Source organism: Mesocricetus auratus, unplaced genomic scaffold (genome assembly GCF_017639785.1).
Source record: "Mesocricetus auratus isolate SY011 unplaced genomic scaffold, BCM_Maur_2.0 Super-Scaffold_100008, whole genome shotgun sequence".
Lineage (NCBI taxonomy): Eukaryota > Metazoa > Chordata > Mammalia > Rodentia > Cricetidae > Mesocricetus > Mesocricetus auratus.
In genome coordinates, this window is record NW_024429192.1 from 684,964 (window position 1) to 701,634 (window position 16,671).

At 46.1% G+C, this 16,671-nt stretch overlaps 1 protein-coding gene across 4 annotated transcripts in view; it reads right to left on the reverse strand.

The window, feature by feature from the left end:
- Positions 1–16,671, reverse strand: part of Bace2 (beta-secretase 2) — a 127,582-nt gene that overhangs the window by 62,527 nt on the left and 48,384 nt on the right. For all 4 annotated transcript variants that reach the window (XM_021229410.2, XM_040750388.1, XM_040750389.1 and 1 more), the window contains exons 3-6: positions 11,679–11,895; positions 7,372–7,500; positions 6,190–6,324; positions 4,777–4,878 (exon numbers count right to left, since the gene is read on the reverse strand). In XM_021229410.2, the coding sequence (XP_021085069.1) occupies positions 4,777–4,878; positions 6,190–6,324; positions 7,372–7,500; positions 11,679–11,895 (583 nt within the window). The remainder of the gene's footprint in view (positions 1–4,776; positions 4,879–6,189; positions 6,325–7,371; positions 7,501–11,678; positions 11,896–16,671) is intronic.

The following is a 16,671-nucleotide window of genomic DNA, read 5'->3' on the forward strand; positions in this document are numbered from 1 at the left end:
ATATGGATTTGTTCTGATTTTGACATGGCTGCTCGGGACCACTGCCTGACACTGGAAACTAAAACCTGTGCACATTTTCTTGCAGGCTGCTCTTCCCATGTGGACACAGGTTTCGCGATTTTGAGACAGAATAACCAAAGCCCCCCCCTGCCCCCTTTGTTCCTGAATTTCTGCTGGAATCTGACACAGGGCCATGATTACTTGTTTTCCTGTCAGTGGCTGGGATTTGGCCATTTTGGTCTCACTCCAGCCTATTGCCAGCATCACATATAGGCTCTGGGCCCAACATGCTCATGCTTGGTCTTCTAGTGAGGACCTTGAGGAGTAGACATGAGAAAGACAAGGGGCGCCACATGTCTCTGGGCACAGGGAGGTGTTAACTGTAAAAACCAGTTACAAAATCTGTTCTTATTAAGTTTGTATTTTAAATACAACTCTGATGTTCATTTTCCTGTAAAGAAGCAAAGATTTGGGGACAGAGCAATTTGACTCTTTAGTTAGTAGCTGATGAACTATCCCTTGCTGCTCTGCCTGTCTTGAGCAAATCAATTATCAGTCTAGCAGCCCTGCCCTTAGCTGGTATCAGCCACACAGAACACATTCCACAGATGCCTTCAGACCACGCATGGGATGGCAGGGGCTGCCCACTACTAAAGACACCGCCTAAGCCAGGGCTGTTTGAAACATTTACTACCAGACTTTTTGTTGTGACAAAGCCTGGATGAAGTCTAGCCCTAGATGATCCTGTAACCATGTCCACCTTAGCCAGGCAGGGAGTCGTTCTCCTGGTAGTCTAGAAAAGGTATTGTTTGGACAGGTGCTAAGAGGCAAGGCTATGATTGGTCCAAACAAATGGCTGCGATTGGTTCAGAGAAAACGTCTGTTAGTGGTCAGGCAAATGCTATGATTGGCCTGAATACCCCTTCCTGAGCTGTGCAGGCAGGCTGTTCCTGTTAAGGTTTACACAGGCAGTCAGCTGGAAGACCCACTCTGGGGCTGCCTCCCCTGGTGTTGCAGCCTTGGTCTCAATAAAAGGCCTCTTCCTAGAAGGTCTTTTCTTTCACACTTTTAGAAATGTGGGCCAAGCTAACATGGAGAAACAGCAGCAGAGGGCAGCACTAGCGACAGCAGGGACGGCTGGGCATGCTGTGTAAGCTGAAAGGAAACCGATGGCTTCAGGAGAGAAGTGCTGGGTATGGTGGCCTCCCAAGTAGCCCTTGATAGGCCATCCAGCCTAGCAGCCAAGCTATGAGAGAGTTCTCGATGGGAGAAGGGTAGAGATAGGCACAGGTAACAGATAAGGATGACAGATGTAAATATATAGAGAGAACCCATCTCAATAGCCTCCCTGAGGGTTCCCTGCTACCAAATAGAGGAAACTGGATGGGACCTAGTTTTACTTGGTATGTACTGAATATGGAGTGTTCCTCCATTTGCTGGACTTCTGGGAAGTGATTCTGTCCTGGGGATCTGACCTAGCTGACATTACTTCCTTGAGGGATTCAGAATATCACGGCATCGTGGGGAGGTCATTAAGGCGGGAGGTGCAGTCCAGCTGGAAGACAACACCTGGAGAAGAGGATCTAGAGCTTTATCTTATCCCTGGTCCTCTCACGTATGTATTCCCTTTATCTGTGTCTCTCTCTGCTCTGCTTCAATTCCCTCTCCATGAAGGACTGGCGCCTCTGAAACCATGAACAACACAAATCCTCCTGTAAGGCATCATCGTGTCCTAGCCATGGGCAGGTAACTAATAAACACACACCTGTTGACGCCCAATGCTGGATAGACTGATATTTTTTTTCATGTGTGTATGTGATATGAATGAGTGAAAGCATGCATGCTTACATGTGTGTGCTCATATGTGCAGGTATAATTCAAGTGTGTATACATGTGTTTTGCTGGTTAGTTTTATGTCAACTTCACACAAACATAAACATATCTGAGAAGGACCTATAACTGATTGGCCTGTGGGCAAGCCTGTGGCACATTTTTTTCAGTTGATGATTGACATAGGAGGGTCAAGTTCACCATCAGTAGGACCACCCCGGGGCAGGTGATTCTGGGTGCTATAAGAAAGCAGGCTGAACTAAGCAATAGTAGAGAGACTACCTTAAATGCCCCTCCCTGATAATGAGTTCGACTACTTCCTTATATGCCATCCTAGAACCTTCAACCAATGACTGATGGAAGCAGAGGCAGACACCCACAGCTAAACACTGAACTGAACTCCTGGAACCTAGGGACCGAGAGGGAGGACTGATGAGCAAAGGGGTCAAGACCAGGCTGGTGAAACCCACAGAAACAGCTGACCTGAACAAGGGGGAGCTCTTGGACCCCAGACTGATGGCTGGGAGGCCAGCATGGAACTGATCCAGATCCCCTGAATGTGGGTGTCAGTGAGGAAGCCTAGGCAATCTATGGAGCCTTGGGTAGTAGATCAGTATTTATCCCTGGCATACAAATGGACTTTAGGTGCCCATCCCACAATGAGGGATGCTCTCTCAGCCTGGACTCTTGGGGGAGAGCCTAGGTCCTGCCCTGAACAAAATGACAGACTCTGGAGATCCTCCACTGAGGGCCTTACCCTCCCTGGGGAATGGAGTGGGGATTAGATGGGGGTTTGGGGGGTTGGTGGGAGAGTGTGGGAGGAGGGCAGGGAGAGGAAGCTGGGATTGACATGTGAAGCAACCTTGTTTCTAATTTAAATAAAAAAGCAAAAAAGAAAGAAAGAAAGCAGGCCGAGAAAGCCATGGGTAACAAGCCAGTAAGTAGCACTTCTCCATGACTTCTCCATCGGCTCCTGCTCCCATGTTTCTGCCATGAGTTCCTGCCCTGACTTCTCTCAGTGATGGATCGTAACCTGAAAGACATAAGCTAAAGTAAAACTTTCCTTCCCCAAGTTTCTTTTGGTCTTGTTGTTTTGTTTTTTGTGTTTGTTTGTTTGTTTTTGTTTTTCAAGACAGGGTTTCTCTGTGTTGTTTTGGAGCCTGTCCTGGAACCCACTCTGTAGACTAGGCTGGTCTCGAACTCACAGAGATCCACCTGCCTCTGCCTCCCGAGTGCTGGGATTAAAGGCATGCGCTACCAACGCCCGGGTGGTCTTGCTGTTTTATCACAGCAACAAAAACCCTAAGATATGTGTGGAGGCCTGAAGTTAACATGAGTGCCTTCTTTCAGTAGCTCTTCACTCTGTTGAGGCAGGGTCTCTTGCTGAACACAGAGCTCACCAATTCCAGCTTGTCTAGCTAGCCAGCCTGCTCTGAGGATCCTGCCTCTGCCTCTGCAGAAATACAGGGAGCCACCATGCTTGCCTGCTCTGACATGGATTCTGGGGCTCCGAATCCCAGTCACCGTGCTTACACGGCAGGTGCTTTATGAACCAAGCCATCTCCCTTGCCCTGGACAGATGACTTTGGTCTATACTGTTGTTCTTTACTGACTGAAAAGTTGAGATGATGCTGGGAGAAACAGTAGGCAAGCCTCAAAAGCTATGTGCTGTTTTTCATGGCTGGTCTTGGCTGTCAGCTGTCAGCCATTGTTGGTTTACTGTGACTCAACCTAATAAATCATATATATTCATTCTACCAGTTCTGTTTCAGTGGAGAACCCTGACTAATACACTGTTCTCAACCAGGAAATATCTATATTTCAGGATGTGGCCACCAAACAAATGTCACTTTGGCCAACTGGCTTGTTTTCTATACAATGTCTAGACGCCATTCCGGTTTGGATGAAGACCAAAGAGGGAACAGATTTGGGGCGTATTAGTTTTGTTTTAAAGGACACAAATGCAGTTGTGCTTTCCTGTTACACTAGCACACAGTCATGTGCTAGATACGTTTTTATATCAGTGACAGCATGAGGAGACAGTGGTGGCTCAAGATCAGAATGGAGGGGGGGGTCATTCCTCTCTGTCTGAGACATCACAGCCATTGTGTCATCACAGCCCAGTGCTTCAGCCACAGGTCTGTGGTGATGCTGGTGCGAGCATACCTACTGTACTGACAGCTGTGTAAAAGCAGAGTGACATGACCCCAGTACAGAGTGACAGCAAACAGCCGTGTGGTTGCTTACGCATTGGCGTACCAGGCTTTCCATGGTTATTTTGTGTACTTCTGTTTATAATGTTTACTGCAAAGCCATATGCTGTGCTACACGTCAGCAGCTTCAAATGTAGTGGGTTTTTTTGGTTTCAATTAGGTTTTTAGATTTTATTATTATTGTGGGAGGGAACACACATGTGGCATAGCATCCATGTAGATGGAGTTCGTTCTTTCTTTCCACCTTTACATGGGTTCTGGGGATCCAACTCAAGATGTCAGACTTGAATGACAAGCACCTTTACCCAGTGAGCCATCGTATCCACCCTTCTGTCTGGTGATTGGCCCATATCACCCAGTTGTGCAAGTACTCCCCCCATGATGTCTGCATAACATGAATATCACTTGGCGATACTGTCCCCAGACCATATTTAAGGAGCGCATGATGTAGTCACACTGCAGACGAGTTTTTAACCTCAGATTAAAAATGAATTCTTGTGCCAACTTAATAATTACTTAAAACACTGGAAATATTGCACACTCAGAACCAAACCCTCTCAAGCTGACAGGAGGGTATTGCTTGTATCGGATAGATTCATATCAAAAGGTAACCTCACAAGTGAACTTCGCAAGCAACCCGCTCCTTAAAGTCTTCAGAGCACTAAGTAATGGTCCAGAGACTTACAACACACAGCTGTGTTCTAGAAGAATTCCCAAGCACCTTGGGACTCACCAGAGATGTGCGTGCCACAGCTTCCACCACGGCATCAAACACCTTCTGGGGCAGGCGCAGGAGCGTGGTGCCGCTGTCCACGATGGCCTTGTCCGCATTATACTGAAACAGGAGAGGAAAAATCATGGAGCATGGTTGCATTTCTCACCCACACACTGTGACCCCCTTTCTGTCACTTGTGTCTGTCATGGACAACTTCGTGCAGTCACAGTATCTCAGCGGTGTCACTTGTGTCTGTCATGGACAACTTCGTGCAGTCACAGTATCTCAGCGGTGACTATGAGTCATTTTATCTCCAGGGGCCAACCATGCCAGTGTTTCCACCCTATAGATGAGGAATCTGAGGCACAAGAAAGGGACAGGACCACAACCCAGAGTTCCCAGGCAGGGCTTTTTGCCTTCTTGGAGTTTCCCAAGTTGCTCTTCCCTCGTGCTAGGCAGAGGGATGGGCCACTGGACTTTAGAGATTAAAATGACCCTTTTAAAAGCCACTTCTACATACTGTTCAATATCCACTATTTTCTATTATTTGACCGTTAGAAAAAGAGAAGGACAACTCTTGATGGGCACCCATATTTGTATCTGGGAAGGAAATTTAACAACACCACGCACATAACACACACTTTGCACCCTATTTTATATGACGCAAGCCTGGAGACTTCAGTGATAACTAAGGGCCTTTGACAGTACAGAAGTGTGTACCTGGGACCCAACTCTATAGCACTGGGGTAGACCAACATTTATTAGAGGCGTTTGCGATCATGAGAATTCAGGGCAGTGTGGAAACAGGTGAGAGTCCACAAGAGGGGAAGTGCTATAGGGAGCTATACAGTCACTGATTGGTGGGCTTCATAAGCCACTCTAAAACTGGCACACAGGACTGAGGCCTCCTCAAACTGTCATAATTTTAATACCATAAAGTAAAAGAAGCCAAATGCAGTGTGAGACTGGGTGTGTGGCTAATGCGACAAGCATGTGTGTCTTCCTAGTGGCATTGTCAAGCTGCTGTGCCTTTAGGAGTATTAAGTTGTGTGTGTACGTGTGTGTGCGGATTGTTTAAGGAGGATAAAGCTGGTCAAGATGACTGGTGAAGCTGAAAATTAACTTGGACACTGTCCTCAATACTCAGCACTTCATATTAGTTTTTCCAGAGGCTACAGTGTGTGTGTGTGTGTGTGTGTGTGTGTGTGTGTGTGTGTGTGTGTGTGTGTGTGTGTGTGTGCGCGTGCGTGCGTGCACATGTAATTTACTGATTTGAACTCATCATAGAAAAAGACCAGGTCTTCCTGTAAGGATCTACTGAGCTACCCTGTAATATGATGCACCTTATGAGTTCATTCCCAGAGCCCAGTTAAATACTGAGTCTTCTCCAGCACCTACAGGCAGAACCCAATAGGAATGGAAGATACTCACCTCTCTGCAGTCCAGGTTGAGGCTCTGGCCTCCAATTTCCAATTTCAGGATCTCTATCTGATAGTACCATTCCTCTTTAATTGGGGTATACCAGATGTCTCCTTTATACAAACTTGGTTCTATCCCACCTAGGACCTGAGAAGAAAAACAGTTACAAATGTAAGAGGCAAAAACTATGTGGCGACATCAGTAGCTTCCACACAGAAGCATTTATTTAGGGTACAACACCATTCAAAATAGCACCTTCACTTTATTCTGATGGTCTACAGCTAATGGTGATGCTTGAAAATTCCCCATTTATAGAAGGCTTTGGGGGGGAGGGTTGGCCATGTCCTACAATATTTTGTTATGATACTTCCCTCAAACAAATGCCGTAGGGTAGTTAACCATCCTGACTGGCATGGATTTACTGTTCCAGAAGCCAGAGATGAGGGGAAAAGACCACAAGATTTCCTGATTTAAAACAATGTCACTTCACAGTCCTAGGCTACCCTGTCCCTCCAGAAAGAGACAACAGAAATACTTGGGGCAGGTGGACTGTTGTTAGCAGAAGGCAATGGATGATGCTCTGCAGCAAGAACAGGGACTAGACACACCTCCCAAAGAGGGGCCCTTCTTATCTTTGGTACTCTGACTTCCTCAGCAGGGAAGGTTGGTCTGCATCATCCCCATGGGATATACTGCCCTGATTGTATTTCATTCTAAACATTTTTGCTGGGTGCTATGTGCCTGTGTGTGTGTGGAACAAAGGGAAGGGAGTGAGTTGGAGGGAAGACAGGAGAGTGGCTCTGTCTTCCATCAAGTATATGGAATTCATATATGTATATGCCCTGCTGCACCTCTCCACTGTCCCTTACACGCTGGCGCATCTTCCCATGGGAATCCAGCTGCTTTGTATATTCTCAAAGGACAATAAAGCAACTGGAGTGAGGTTTGGAGAAGCCAAAAAAAATATGGCCGGATCATTATCCATCTTCTAAAGGTTGTATGACAAAGTTTATTAAGTTATCGTTACATCCTCTTATGGTGCCTAATATTTAGTGGTAGGTAAGCATTTCCTTTATGGTACCTGGCCAGTACCTATATTAGATTGTGTGTCTAATAGTTCTGATTTGTTTTTAATAAAACAGAAACCCCATCAATTTGTGATTTTTCATCCCTTTAAGACTAAAAGATACCCACAAGACTACCTCCGTTGGTACCAGATCCGGCTACTGGCAATCCGGCCCCACACATCTGCATGGAGAAAATGTCTGGGATCTTTGCTTGGGCCACCAGGGAATCAAAGAAGGTCTCGAGAGAGCTTGATGGCTGCAGAAAGGTTGGAAAGACTGTTACTGCTTTGTGACCACTGTGAAGACAAGCGTGTCCTGGTGTAATCAGCATCCTTCTCCCTTGGTATTCTTCGACTTTCTACTTAAGAATCTCCACGGTTAATCTACACACATGCTCGAAACCAGGTGAGATCACTCAGAAGTCTCCCACCTTGCTTCCTCCTGTCTGGCATTTGAGGTTCTATCACAAAAGTATGGCATCCCAGGGAGCTATTAGGATGCTGCCAAGCTGTTTATCACCATTTCAGTACAGGAGGTGTGTGAACCTGTGGTAGTACTGATCAGGGCTTAGATACTCTGGGTAAGAGAACACATTTACTCTAAGAGTACTATCTACCTCCAAAGCCATCCAACATACAAATAACCATTGGCCTACGAGGACCATGCATCCATATCCTAGCCCCTGGTACTCAAGCCATCATGGGCTTCAATAGTCAGGACACTCCCCACTGTAAGATTGCAGATTTCCTTTGCTCAGTGCCTCTACTACATGGAGCTACACGTTTTAAGGGCAATTCCATTTCACAAGAGTGTCCAAGGTGGAGAGGACGCTCTGTAAACAGCTTTGAGCTAGGAAAGACAAGCACTGTAGGTGCCATGCAGGAAGGTGGTTTAGACTTTGGCTTTACAACAGGGAGACACCAGGGCTGGCTACCATGAGTTGCCAGAGTTTTGGGTTTTGCTTTCATCTGGGACAGAGTTCCGCTATGCTGCCTAGGCTGCTCTTCAACTCAGCAATCCTCTTGCTTTGACCTTGAGGATAGCTGGGGCTACTGGCCATGCAGCACCATGCCCTGCTTGGGCTGTCAGTAAATATAATAATGTTCATCTGTGGCAGCTGAGTGCCCGTGGTCACTCTGAAGGAATAGCTGCTTACTAGCCACGAGAATTTGAAGCTCCGTTATGAATGAAATAGGACCCTTCTCACTTGTTCAGTCCATTTCTCTCTGGCTTCCTGCTCCTTCTGTCTCTGCTCCTATAGTCCTTCCCTGGGTTGGGTTTAGCACTATTCCCCCATGTGATCTCTGTATGGACTGAAAGACACCGTTCACCAAGGGGTGGGTGGGGTCTGGTAGAGACTCATCATGGTCCCCTTCCTGAGAGGCAGCAGAGGATGAATACCTGCTTCATGTTTGGCCAGTCCTTGGACTGGTCCTAACTAGCTGAACTAGGTCTTTGTTCCCTTATCTGGCAACTGTGACCATAGTTGCCTGTCAGGCCTATTCTGGGGTTTAAGATGACCAAGGTTTTTGTATCTAAAGAGCCTGATGTTACAAGATAGCTTATTACACTGTGTAAAGAAATGTCACTGTGATTGGTTTAATAAAAAGCTAAATGGCCAGTAGCTAGGCAGAAGGTACAGGCAGGACTTCCGGACAAAGAAAGCTCCCGAGAGCAGAAAGGGGAAGTGGCCTGCTGGACGCAGAGGAAGCAGAACATGCAGGGGGAGAGGTAAAATCTACGAGCTACATGACAGCACATAGACTAATAGAAATGGGTTAAATTTTAAGAGCTAGTTAGAAACAGGCCTAAGCTGAGGCTGAGCTTTCATAATTAACAAGAAGTCTCTGTCATTGTTGGCTGGTGGGACAGAGAAAGACTTGTGACCGCCTGACACATGCATAGCTCAGACATGGTTATATTCTATGAGTCATCTTTTCCTTAGGCCCTAGGCCTCAGAATCTCTCAAGGACTAAAAAAACAAATCTAGAGCTGTTCACAGCCAACCCTGAAGGATCTATATCTAAGGTGTGCAGTGGAGCCAGGCATTTGCAGCATAAGATGCCTCCTAGTGGTTCTGATGCATACATACCCTTTGGAGAATGACCAGGACACCCACAGTAGGATCACCACCCAGTCCTTGGCCAGCCACACTGTTTCAGGGGTAAGACACTTGACCTAGGCAACCTGGCTGATCCTTCTAGATGCAGCCTACTCCCTCCCTACAGAGACTACCTCTAGATTGATGGGGGAAGTCCTTCTGTGTATATGTTTGTCTGATTGGTTGATAAATAAAGCACTGTTGGCCAATAGGGAGGCAAGATAGGTGGGACTAGGAGTCGAGGAGGATTCTGGGAAATATAGTTAGGAGGACAGAGTCGCCATGTGATCCCGGGAGGAGAGGGCACATCAGGATGGTGTCCTCGGAAAGTTAAGTCCTTATAGAAATATATATTAGTAATTATAGGCTAATAATTAAGTCAGAGATAGCCATTAAGAAACCATAGCAAATGGCCAACAGCTTCATAATTAATATAGTGTCTCGTGTATTATTTGGGGGCAGAGACAGCAGTGGGACCCAGGCAGCTGGTGGGAAAGAATGCATGTTAAACTGGGTCCTTCAATGGCTAGCCTGAAACTAATCATCAGTAATCTTGGGATTTCATGGATAAAAAGATAAAAGGGTCATGTGGAGAGTCTGGATGCCTTCCCAGGAACCCCAAAGCAGTCTCTTCTCATGAAGGTTTTACACACCATTAATTCCATTTAATTTAGGATTGTTCTTCAGAATAATTTAGCATTAAAATCACCTCATCCTTCATTTCCAACCACTCAAAGATATGATTTGACCAAGGTCACACTGTCAGCAGAAGGGGACTTAGGAACCCAGGTCCCATGCCAGTCTTCACATCTATGAAGTCTATCCACAGTGCCAAGGACAAAGGGGCTCTTGAGACAGTCCTGGCTCTGCAACCAAGTGAGAGTGGCCTGGGGCTCATGTTTCAGTCAATGCTAAACCTCCTCATTGAAGCAACCACACGTGTAAATGGAACACAAGGCGATCACAGGGTCTGCCTCACTGGACACGAGCTGCGTGAATGGCTATCTTGTGATGTCCTCTGCCTGGGGTCTGACAGGCACTTGGTAACCCCAGTTTCTCCAGGAGACTTTAAGGGCTTGCAATTCCCCATTTGTTGCCCCCCCCCACACCATTGTTTACAGACTGGAGCTGAGAACATGTTCCATAGGGTGGGTGAACAATCTTTTCTGGATTCTCCTGTGGGTGCACACTAGTTTAGGCCTAAGCCACTGAGCCAGGGAGTGGTGGCCAGCACAGGTGACCCCTTCTGCTTTGCTGAAGTGCACAATACCTGCCTGTCTCCCAGATACATCCCTTCTGTGAATCCGCCTGCCTCTGGCAACTGCCCCAGGTAGATTCTCCCCAGCCTACCCTCCTCTAGCACACCAATATTTCTTGGGATTGATCCAAGCATGAGTACTGGATCTTGTCTTAGGAAGGCTCTGATTTTGTTAGCACAGCATTCCCCTATTTCCCTCTGGGCATTCCTGCAGGAGCTGGCTATTCATAGGGCACTTGGCCACATACCAGTTGATAATGTCTCCCCCAGACAGGAGTGACAGGACAGGAGCGCTCTCAGCCATGGGAGTGCACCTCTACCATTTTGAAGGTTTAGTGTCACTCAAATGCCTTGCCTTTATATGATCCTAAAAGATTAATTATATGTATGCTTCCCTTTAATGCCACCCTCATCAATATTTCTAAGCAAATTCTACAATCTACAGGACTTGCATTCTGCTAACATAAAAAGAAAAACCAGAAATTAAATAAACAAAATAGTAACACAACTGAGCTGGAACTATGGTTCAGTTGATAAAGGGCAGGAGCATGAGCCCCCGAGGTTGATTCCCCAGAACTCATGTAATAAGCCAGATCTAGTGGCACATGCCTATAATCCCAGCACTAGGGAGGTGGAGACAGGGTGTCCCTGGGGCTTGCTGACTAGTCAGCCTAACTTAATTGGAGAGTTTCAGGTTCACTGAAAGTCTAAAACAATAAGGTGAAGAGTAATTGAGGAAGATACCTAATACCAACCTCTGGTCTCCATTCATTTGTGTGATGCTCAGCCCCCAACACATATACACATGTACACACACACACACACACACACACACACACAGAGAGAGAGAGAGAGAGAGAGAGAGAGAGAGAGAGAGAGAGAGAGAGAGAGAGAGAGAGAAACAAAACAAAGAAACAACTAACATTATATCTTAAAGAAAGTTATGCAAACACACCTGGAAACTTCATCGTGTGAACACTTGTCTCATTAGTTAAGTGAGTATTAGCAGCTACCTGTGCTGGTCCCTTTAGTAATTAGTTTTCACAGCCTCATCACCCAGACACGTATGCCTTACCTTGGCCAAGGCAGCATAAGCAAGTCCGAGAATTCCATTCCACTTGATCCCAGGCAGAAAGAAATTCTCAGACTCAAAAATAGTGGCAATGTTGACCAGGAAGGAGCTGTTGAAGCCTTTGGGGATGGTGACGAGGTCCTCACCCACGACACCAGTCCAGCTTCCCTGCGTGTACTTCACAGTGACATCAAAGCCCTTGGGGTGGTATGTGATGGATCTGCAGAAGAAAAGAAAAGCTTGTGGTATTCTGTCTATAAGCCTGTGCTCTTTGAACCGCCCCCGGGGCATGATTTACAGTGGTCCTTTCACAGTCTACAGGAAGTGATGCCCAGTAGAAAGTGGTGCTCATGTTGACCAAGGCACCATTATTCACCAAGACATAAGCATGGGAAATTTGGCAACTGTTGCCATGCCACATGGAGAGGATGTCGTGAGGCTGGCATGTAACCCTGGAGTTTAATTCTTCTCCCATGCTTAAGTCAACTGCCCCCCCCCCCAGGTCAAGTGCTTCATGTAGCTAACCTCATTTTCTGAAGGACCCCAGATCTGGGCACACCCTGGGCCATCTGGCTTTGCAGGGTCACTGGGCTTGCACTCTGCAACACAGGAAGGGACTGTGTCATAGAGCAGGAGGCTCTATTAGCTTGTCTCACAGAATGGGATTGAGACTCATGGAACCCATGTGAAGTAACAGAGACCAAGCCCCATCCAAGCCCAGGATTTTCTGAATCCCCTAATCTCACAGCCCTTCCCCAATGCCTCAAAGCTGATACTGCTATCACAATACAGTCAACAAAACTGATGGCATGCTGTGGTGTGCCCTAGAACCTTGCCTGTGTGTAGCCCCGGGGGTAAGGGGTACTGAGACAGAATCACAGTAGCACAGTCAAGGCAATGGAGAGGTAGGTGGCAGTGCTCCCTCTCCAGGTGTCCTGTGAGGAGAGACCGTATGTGAGGACATGAAATATCAGGCCACAGTGAGTGAATCCGAACAGCCTGGGAATAAGGCAGAGTGAGGGCTGAGCAAGGAACTTGGTGGTGGAGGGGATCTTTGATAGGTGGCCGCCTGCTGGAGACCTCAGTGGAGATAAAGGACTAAAAGGCTGTTTGAGAGAGGACACTTGTGCCAGGCTCTGGAATCTCTAACCATGAAAGGTCATTCTTACACTGTATTAGTCTGAAAATTCTGTGGGAATTTTCAAGGAAGACAGTGAGCATTCAAACCAGGTTCCCTGAAGAAAACCACCAAATTCCTAATGGAGTGTCAAATCCCCCGTGTGTATTTCCCAAGACTCCTGTTTGCCCACAGTCCTATTCCACTGAGTTTTAACATTAACTCTGCAACAGAACCTCAAGTACACATGTCTCTGTTTTCGGCACAAATACCTTTTGTAATCAAGGAAAGAATGTGATAAGAGAGAGATGAAGTGAACACTGTGTGTACAAGCGCGACCGTTAATCTTCACTGTCGATAGGGCCAGGCTTGGAATCGCCTAGGAGACACAGCTCCATCTGTGAGGGCTTTTCTAAAGAGGTGTGACTGAGGCTGGAAAACCCACTCCAAATGTGGGTGGTGCTACCCCACGGGCTGGGGATCCCAGAGAATAAAACAGATTAATAGAGAAAGATGAACACATGCATTCACGTCTCTCTGCTTCCCGCCTACAGTTGCGATGCGACCAGCTGCCTCATGTTCCTGCTACCCTGGCTTCCCTACCATATGATGGTGGCTGTCAACTGTCAACTTGACAGATCTAGAAACACACGTGGGAGGCGGACCCCTCTGCCTGCCTGTAGGTGGGTTGATTACTTTGATTAAGCAGAGGTGGGAAGACACACCCATTGTGGGTGGGGCCAGTCCTTGAACAGGGGGATCCTGGATAGTACAAATTGAGAAGGTGAAACAAACACACATATTGCTCCCTTTCTGACTGTGGATAGGATGTGACCAGTTACTTCAAGCTCCTACTGTAAAGCAGACTGTATCCTCACATTGTGAGAGAAAAATAAATCTTCCTTCTTTTTTTTTAAAATCATAATTGACTCTTTAATTAAAAAAATTATAGGGAAAATTTCCAGCATATTTTATAAAAGTACTACTATAACAAACATCTTATATCAATTAATTTCAATGAATCAATGCCCCCCTTTTTCTTTTAAGGTACTATTTCAAACTCATGGGGCATGTGTCCTTAAAATAGAAAAGTTTCATCATTTAGTCAAATGTCAACATTGAGATTTTTGAGAATTTCATTGCTTTGTGGATGGGCAAGACGCCACCAGTACATTTTAGGTAAATAAAATTCTTCATTAAAAAAATAACAACTATGAGGTCATTTATGTTTAAAACTTTCAGGGTAATTCACAAAAAATAGATATATAGACTGAAGCACTGGCCATCTAGCTATGGACATTTAAAGGTGTAGCAGCTATTTAAAAAAATGACACACAGTGGTTCTCCTTGGCACACTACACATAACTGAAATGAGTAAAACTGAAAGACCAACATTGTTATGCTAGGCTCTGTTAGAATCTTAAAAAAAAAATCACATGCCTAGCTTAGTAGTCCATTTGTGCTTGAAATATTCCTCTGCATGAGAAACTTAAAGAAAAGACATCTTCACATGATCATCAAAAGAAAGTTACACATTTTTTTTTGAAACTGCACTGTTATTTAAACCGCGTTTCTAAAGTCAGAGCCTCCTTTGCAGCTGGCACAGAGTTTCGGGTCTAATTAGCAACTCGGGGAGGCCCCTCTGGTATGAATGCAGCAAAGAAAGGTGGTGGTGATAAAAGACCAAGCTGAAGCTACTAACGCGGCCTTTGAACTGCAACTGCCACAATACAATCACCCACGTCTTCTCCACACTCATCTTCAAGTCCATCATCTACAAGGGGCTTTGCTTCTTCAAATTCTAGTTTCGTTCACATTCTGTCCACCATTGTTAACTTCAGCACTGTTGGGAGCCTCTTACTGACCTTCTTCCCTTAAAGGGAAACCATCCAGCCTGGTGTAAATGGGCCAGCAGCATGGCTCCATCACCATGACACACCGACTAAAGGAAGAATTGGAGTACACGGTGTGCTGAGAACTGCAGTTTGCACCCAGTCTAGCCAGTAGTGGTCGAAGTCTTCTTAACTCTTTCCTTCTTTTAGTACTGCCAGGCATTTTTGTCGTGGCCATGAGAAAGCTAATACAAACCTCCCAAGAATGGGCAGACAGGGAAAGAAAAATGGTCATAGACAGGCCCCCTGGTACTCCGGTAACACCCTAGTAGTAGCCTGTGTGGTGTTCTCAGTCAAGGCCTTTGGGACTTGAGTTTTTGAGGACAGATCCAATGGCAAGTTTGGTGTTGATGCAAGCTCAGGCACACAGGAGGAAAGAAACAACGTCTATAGTGGAAGGCTGAGATCTTAAATCATTTGACAAACAGGTCAAGTTCAGAAATGCTGGCAGAATGACTTAGCGCAGGAGTCACCACACCTTTTCTATGAGGGGTCTACAAAGGCATGCCCTCAGATTTGCTTCACCTTATAACCACTGGAGCAGGTAACGAGATGTGATGCTGTGGTGTCAAGGGAATGGCCACAGACTATACAGAAGCAAATGCGTGTGGCTGTGCCCCATTAAAACTTTATTCATAAAACCAGCATCCAGTTCGATTTGGCCCACTATCTACAACCGTGGACCCTTTGAGCTAACTAGCAGATCAGCTGTCTTCCCCCATCACTTCCCCAAGCTGGGCTTTTGAATGACGTTTTATTTTCATCTCGTCTAGGCTTCAGCAGGTGCCTTAGAATAAGAAACTGAGCCGGCACCAATACCACAGGACATGGTATTTGGGTTTCCTGCTTCTGCCTTACATGGATCGTTCTGGGTAGTACCATGCCATTTGCAGAGAATGAAAAGGCAGTAGAAATTACAGCACCACACCCCACATACAAGCTCACTCACTCACTAGCTGTGTTATTCTGGTACAAGCTATTGAACTGCGTGCTTCAGTTCCCTAATATTCCAGGATAAGCCAGGACTGTACCTCCTGAGACTACTTGTGCAGACTGGAAAGGTTAATCTGTGACAAAATTAGAACAATATCCTGGCTCCCAGCCAGTCTGCAACAAAACAGCCACAATTAGTGTAATTATCAAAGGGCTTCCTAGGTTTCTCCAATCTACAAGCTACCATAAGAAAACTCAAGGCTGTTCTAGAAAATACACCCATAGGATGATACCACTGAGTACCCTGAACTTAAAGTCTGACTGCCTCTTAAAAGGGGGGTTAACCATTCCTGATGTGGATAACTTGACTGTGGAGGAAGAGGCAGAAGGTGTTGTTTCAGGCCCCTGGTCAACGGGTTTCTAAATGGTCCAGTGCTGTGATCTGGACCAGCAATGTCCACCAGAACCTGCTCTGATGACGGTGCTGCTCCACGTCTCTCTCGCCCATTACGGAAGCCACACGCAGCTACTGGAATGTGATGGTGCCAGAATGCTGAACTTTTATTTCCTTTCATTTAGCACTAATTAATTTAAACAGCTCCACATGATCAGTGGCCACCCCTGTAGAAAACATTTTCAGAGAGGATGTAGGAAAACTCTAATTGTAAGTTCGCCCTCTTTGGGGGCTCCTTTACCAAGTCTGAAAGAATAAGGGGAAGCCAGGGAAGCATCTTGAGCAGCCCTGCGGGTTATTAGCATATCACCTCCAGCACCTCACTTCAAAGTGATCTCCTCATCTTTGCTAACATCCTACTTTTCTGATGGTTTCTGCTCTCACTTGCTTTTCACATCAATCGCATCAAGAGAAAAACCTGGATGGGCTTCTCACTTGCAAGGCCTCCATTCCAGATGCTCAGGCATGGCAAACAGTCAGGAATGTGGGTGGCCGGGAATGAGTCTGCTCACAGCAATAAAAACACTTTGAACAAGATTTGGAAGGCATTCTGCCTCTGATCATAGAGTTCAGGGAAAGCAGGACTAAAAGAAAGATCAG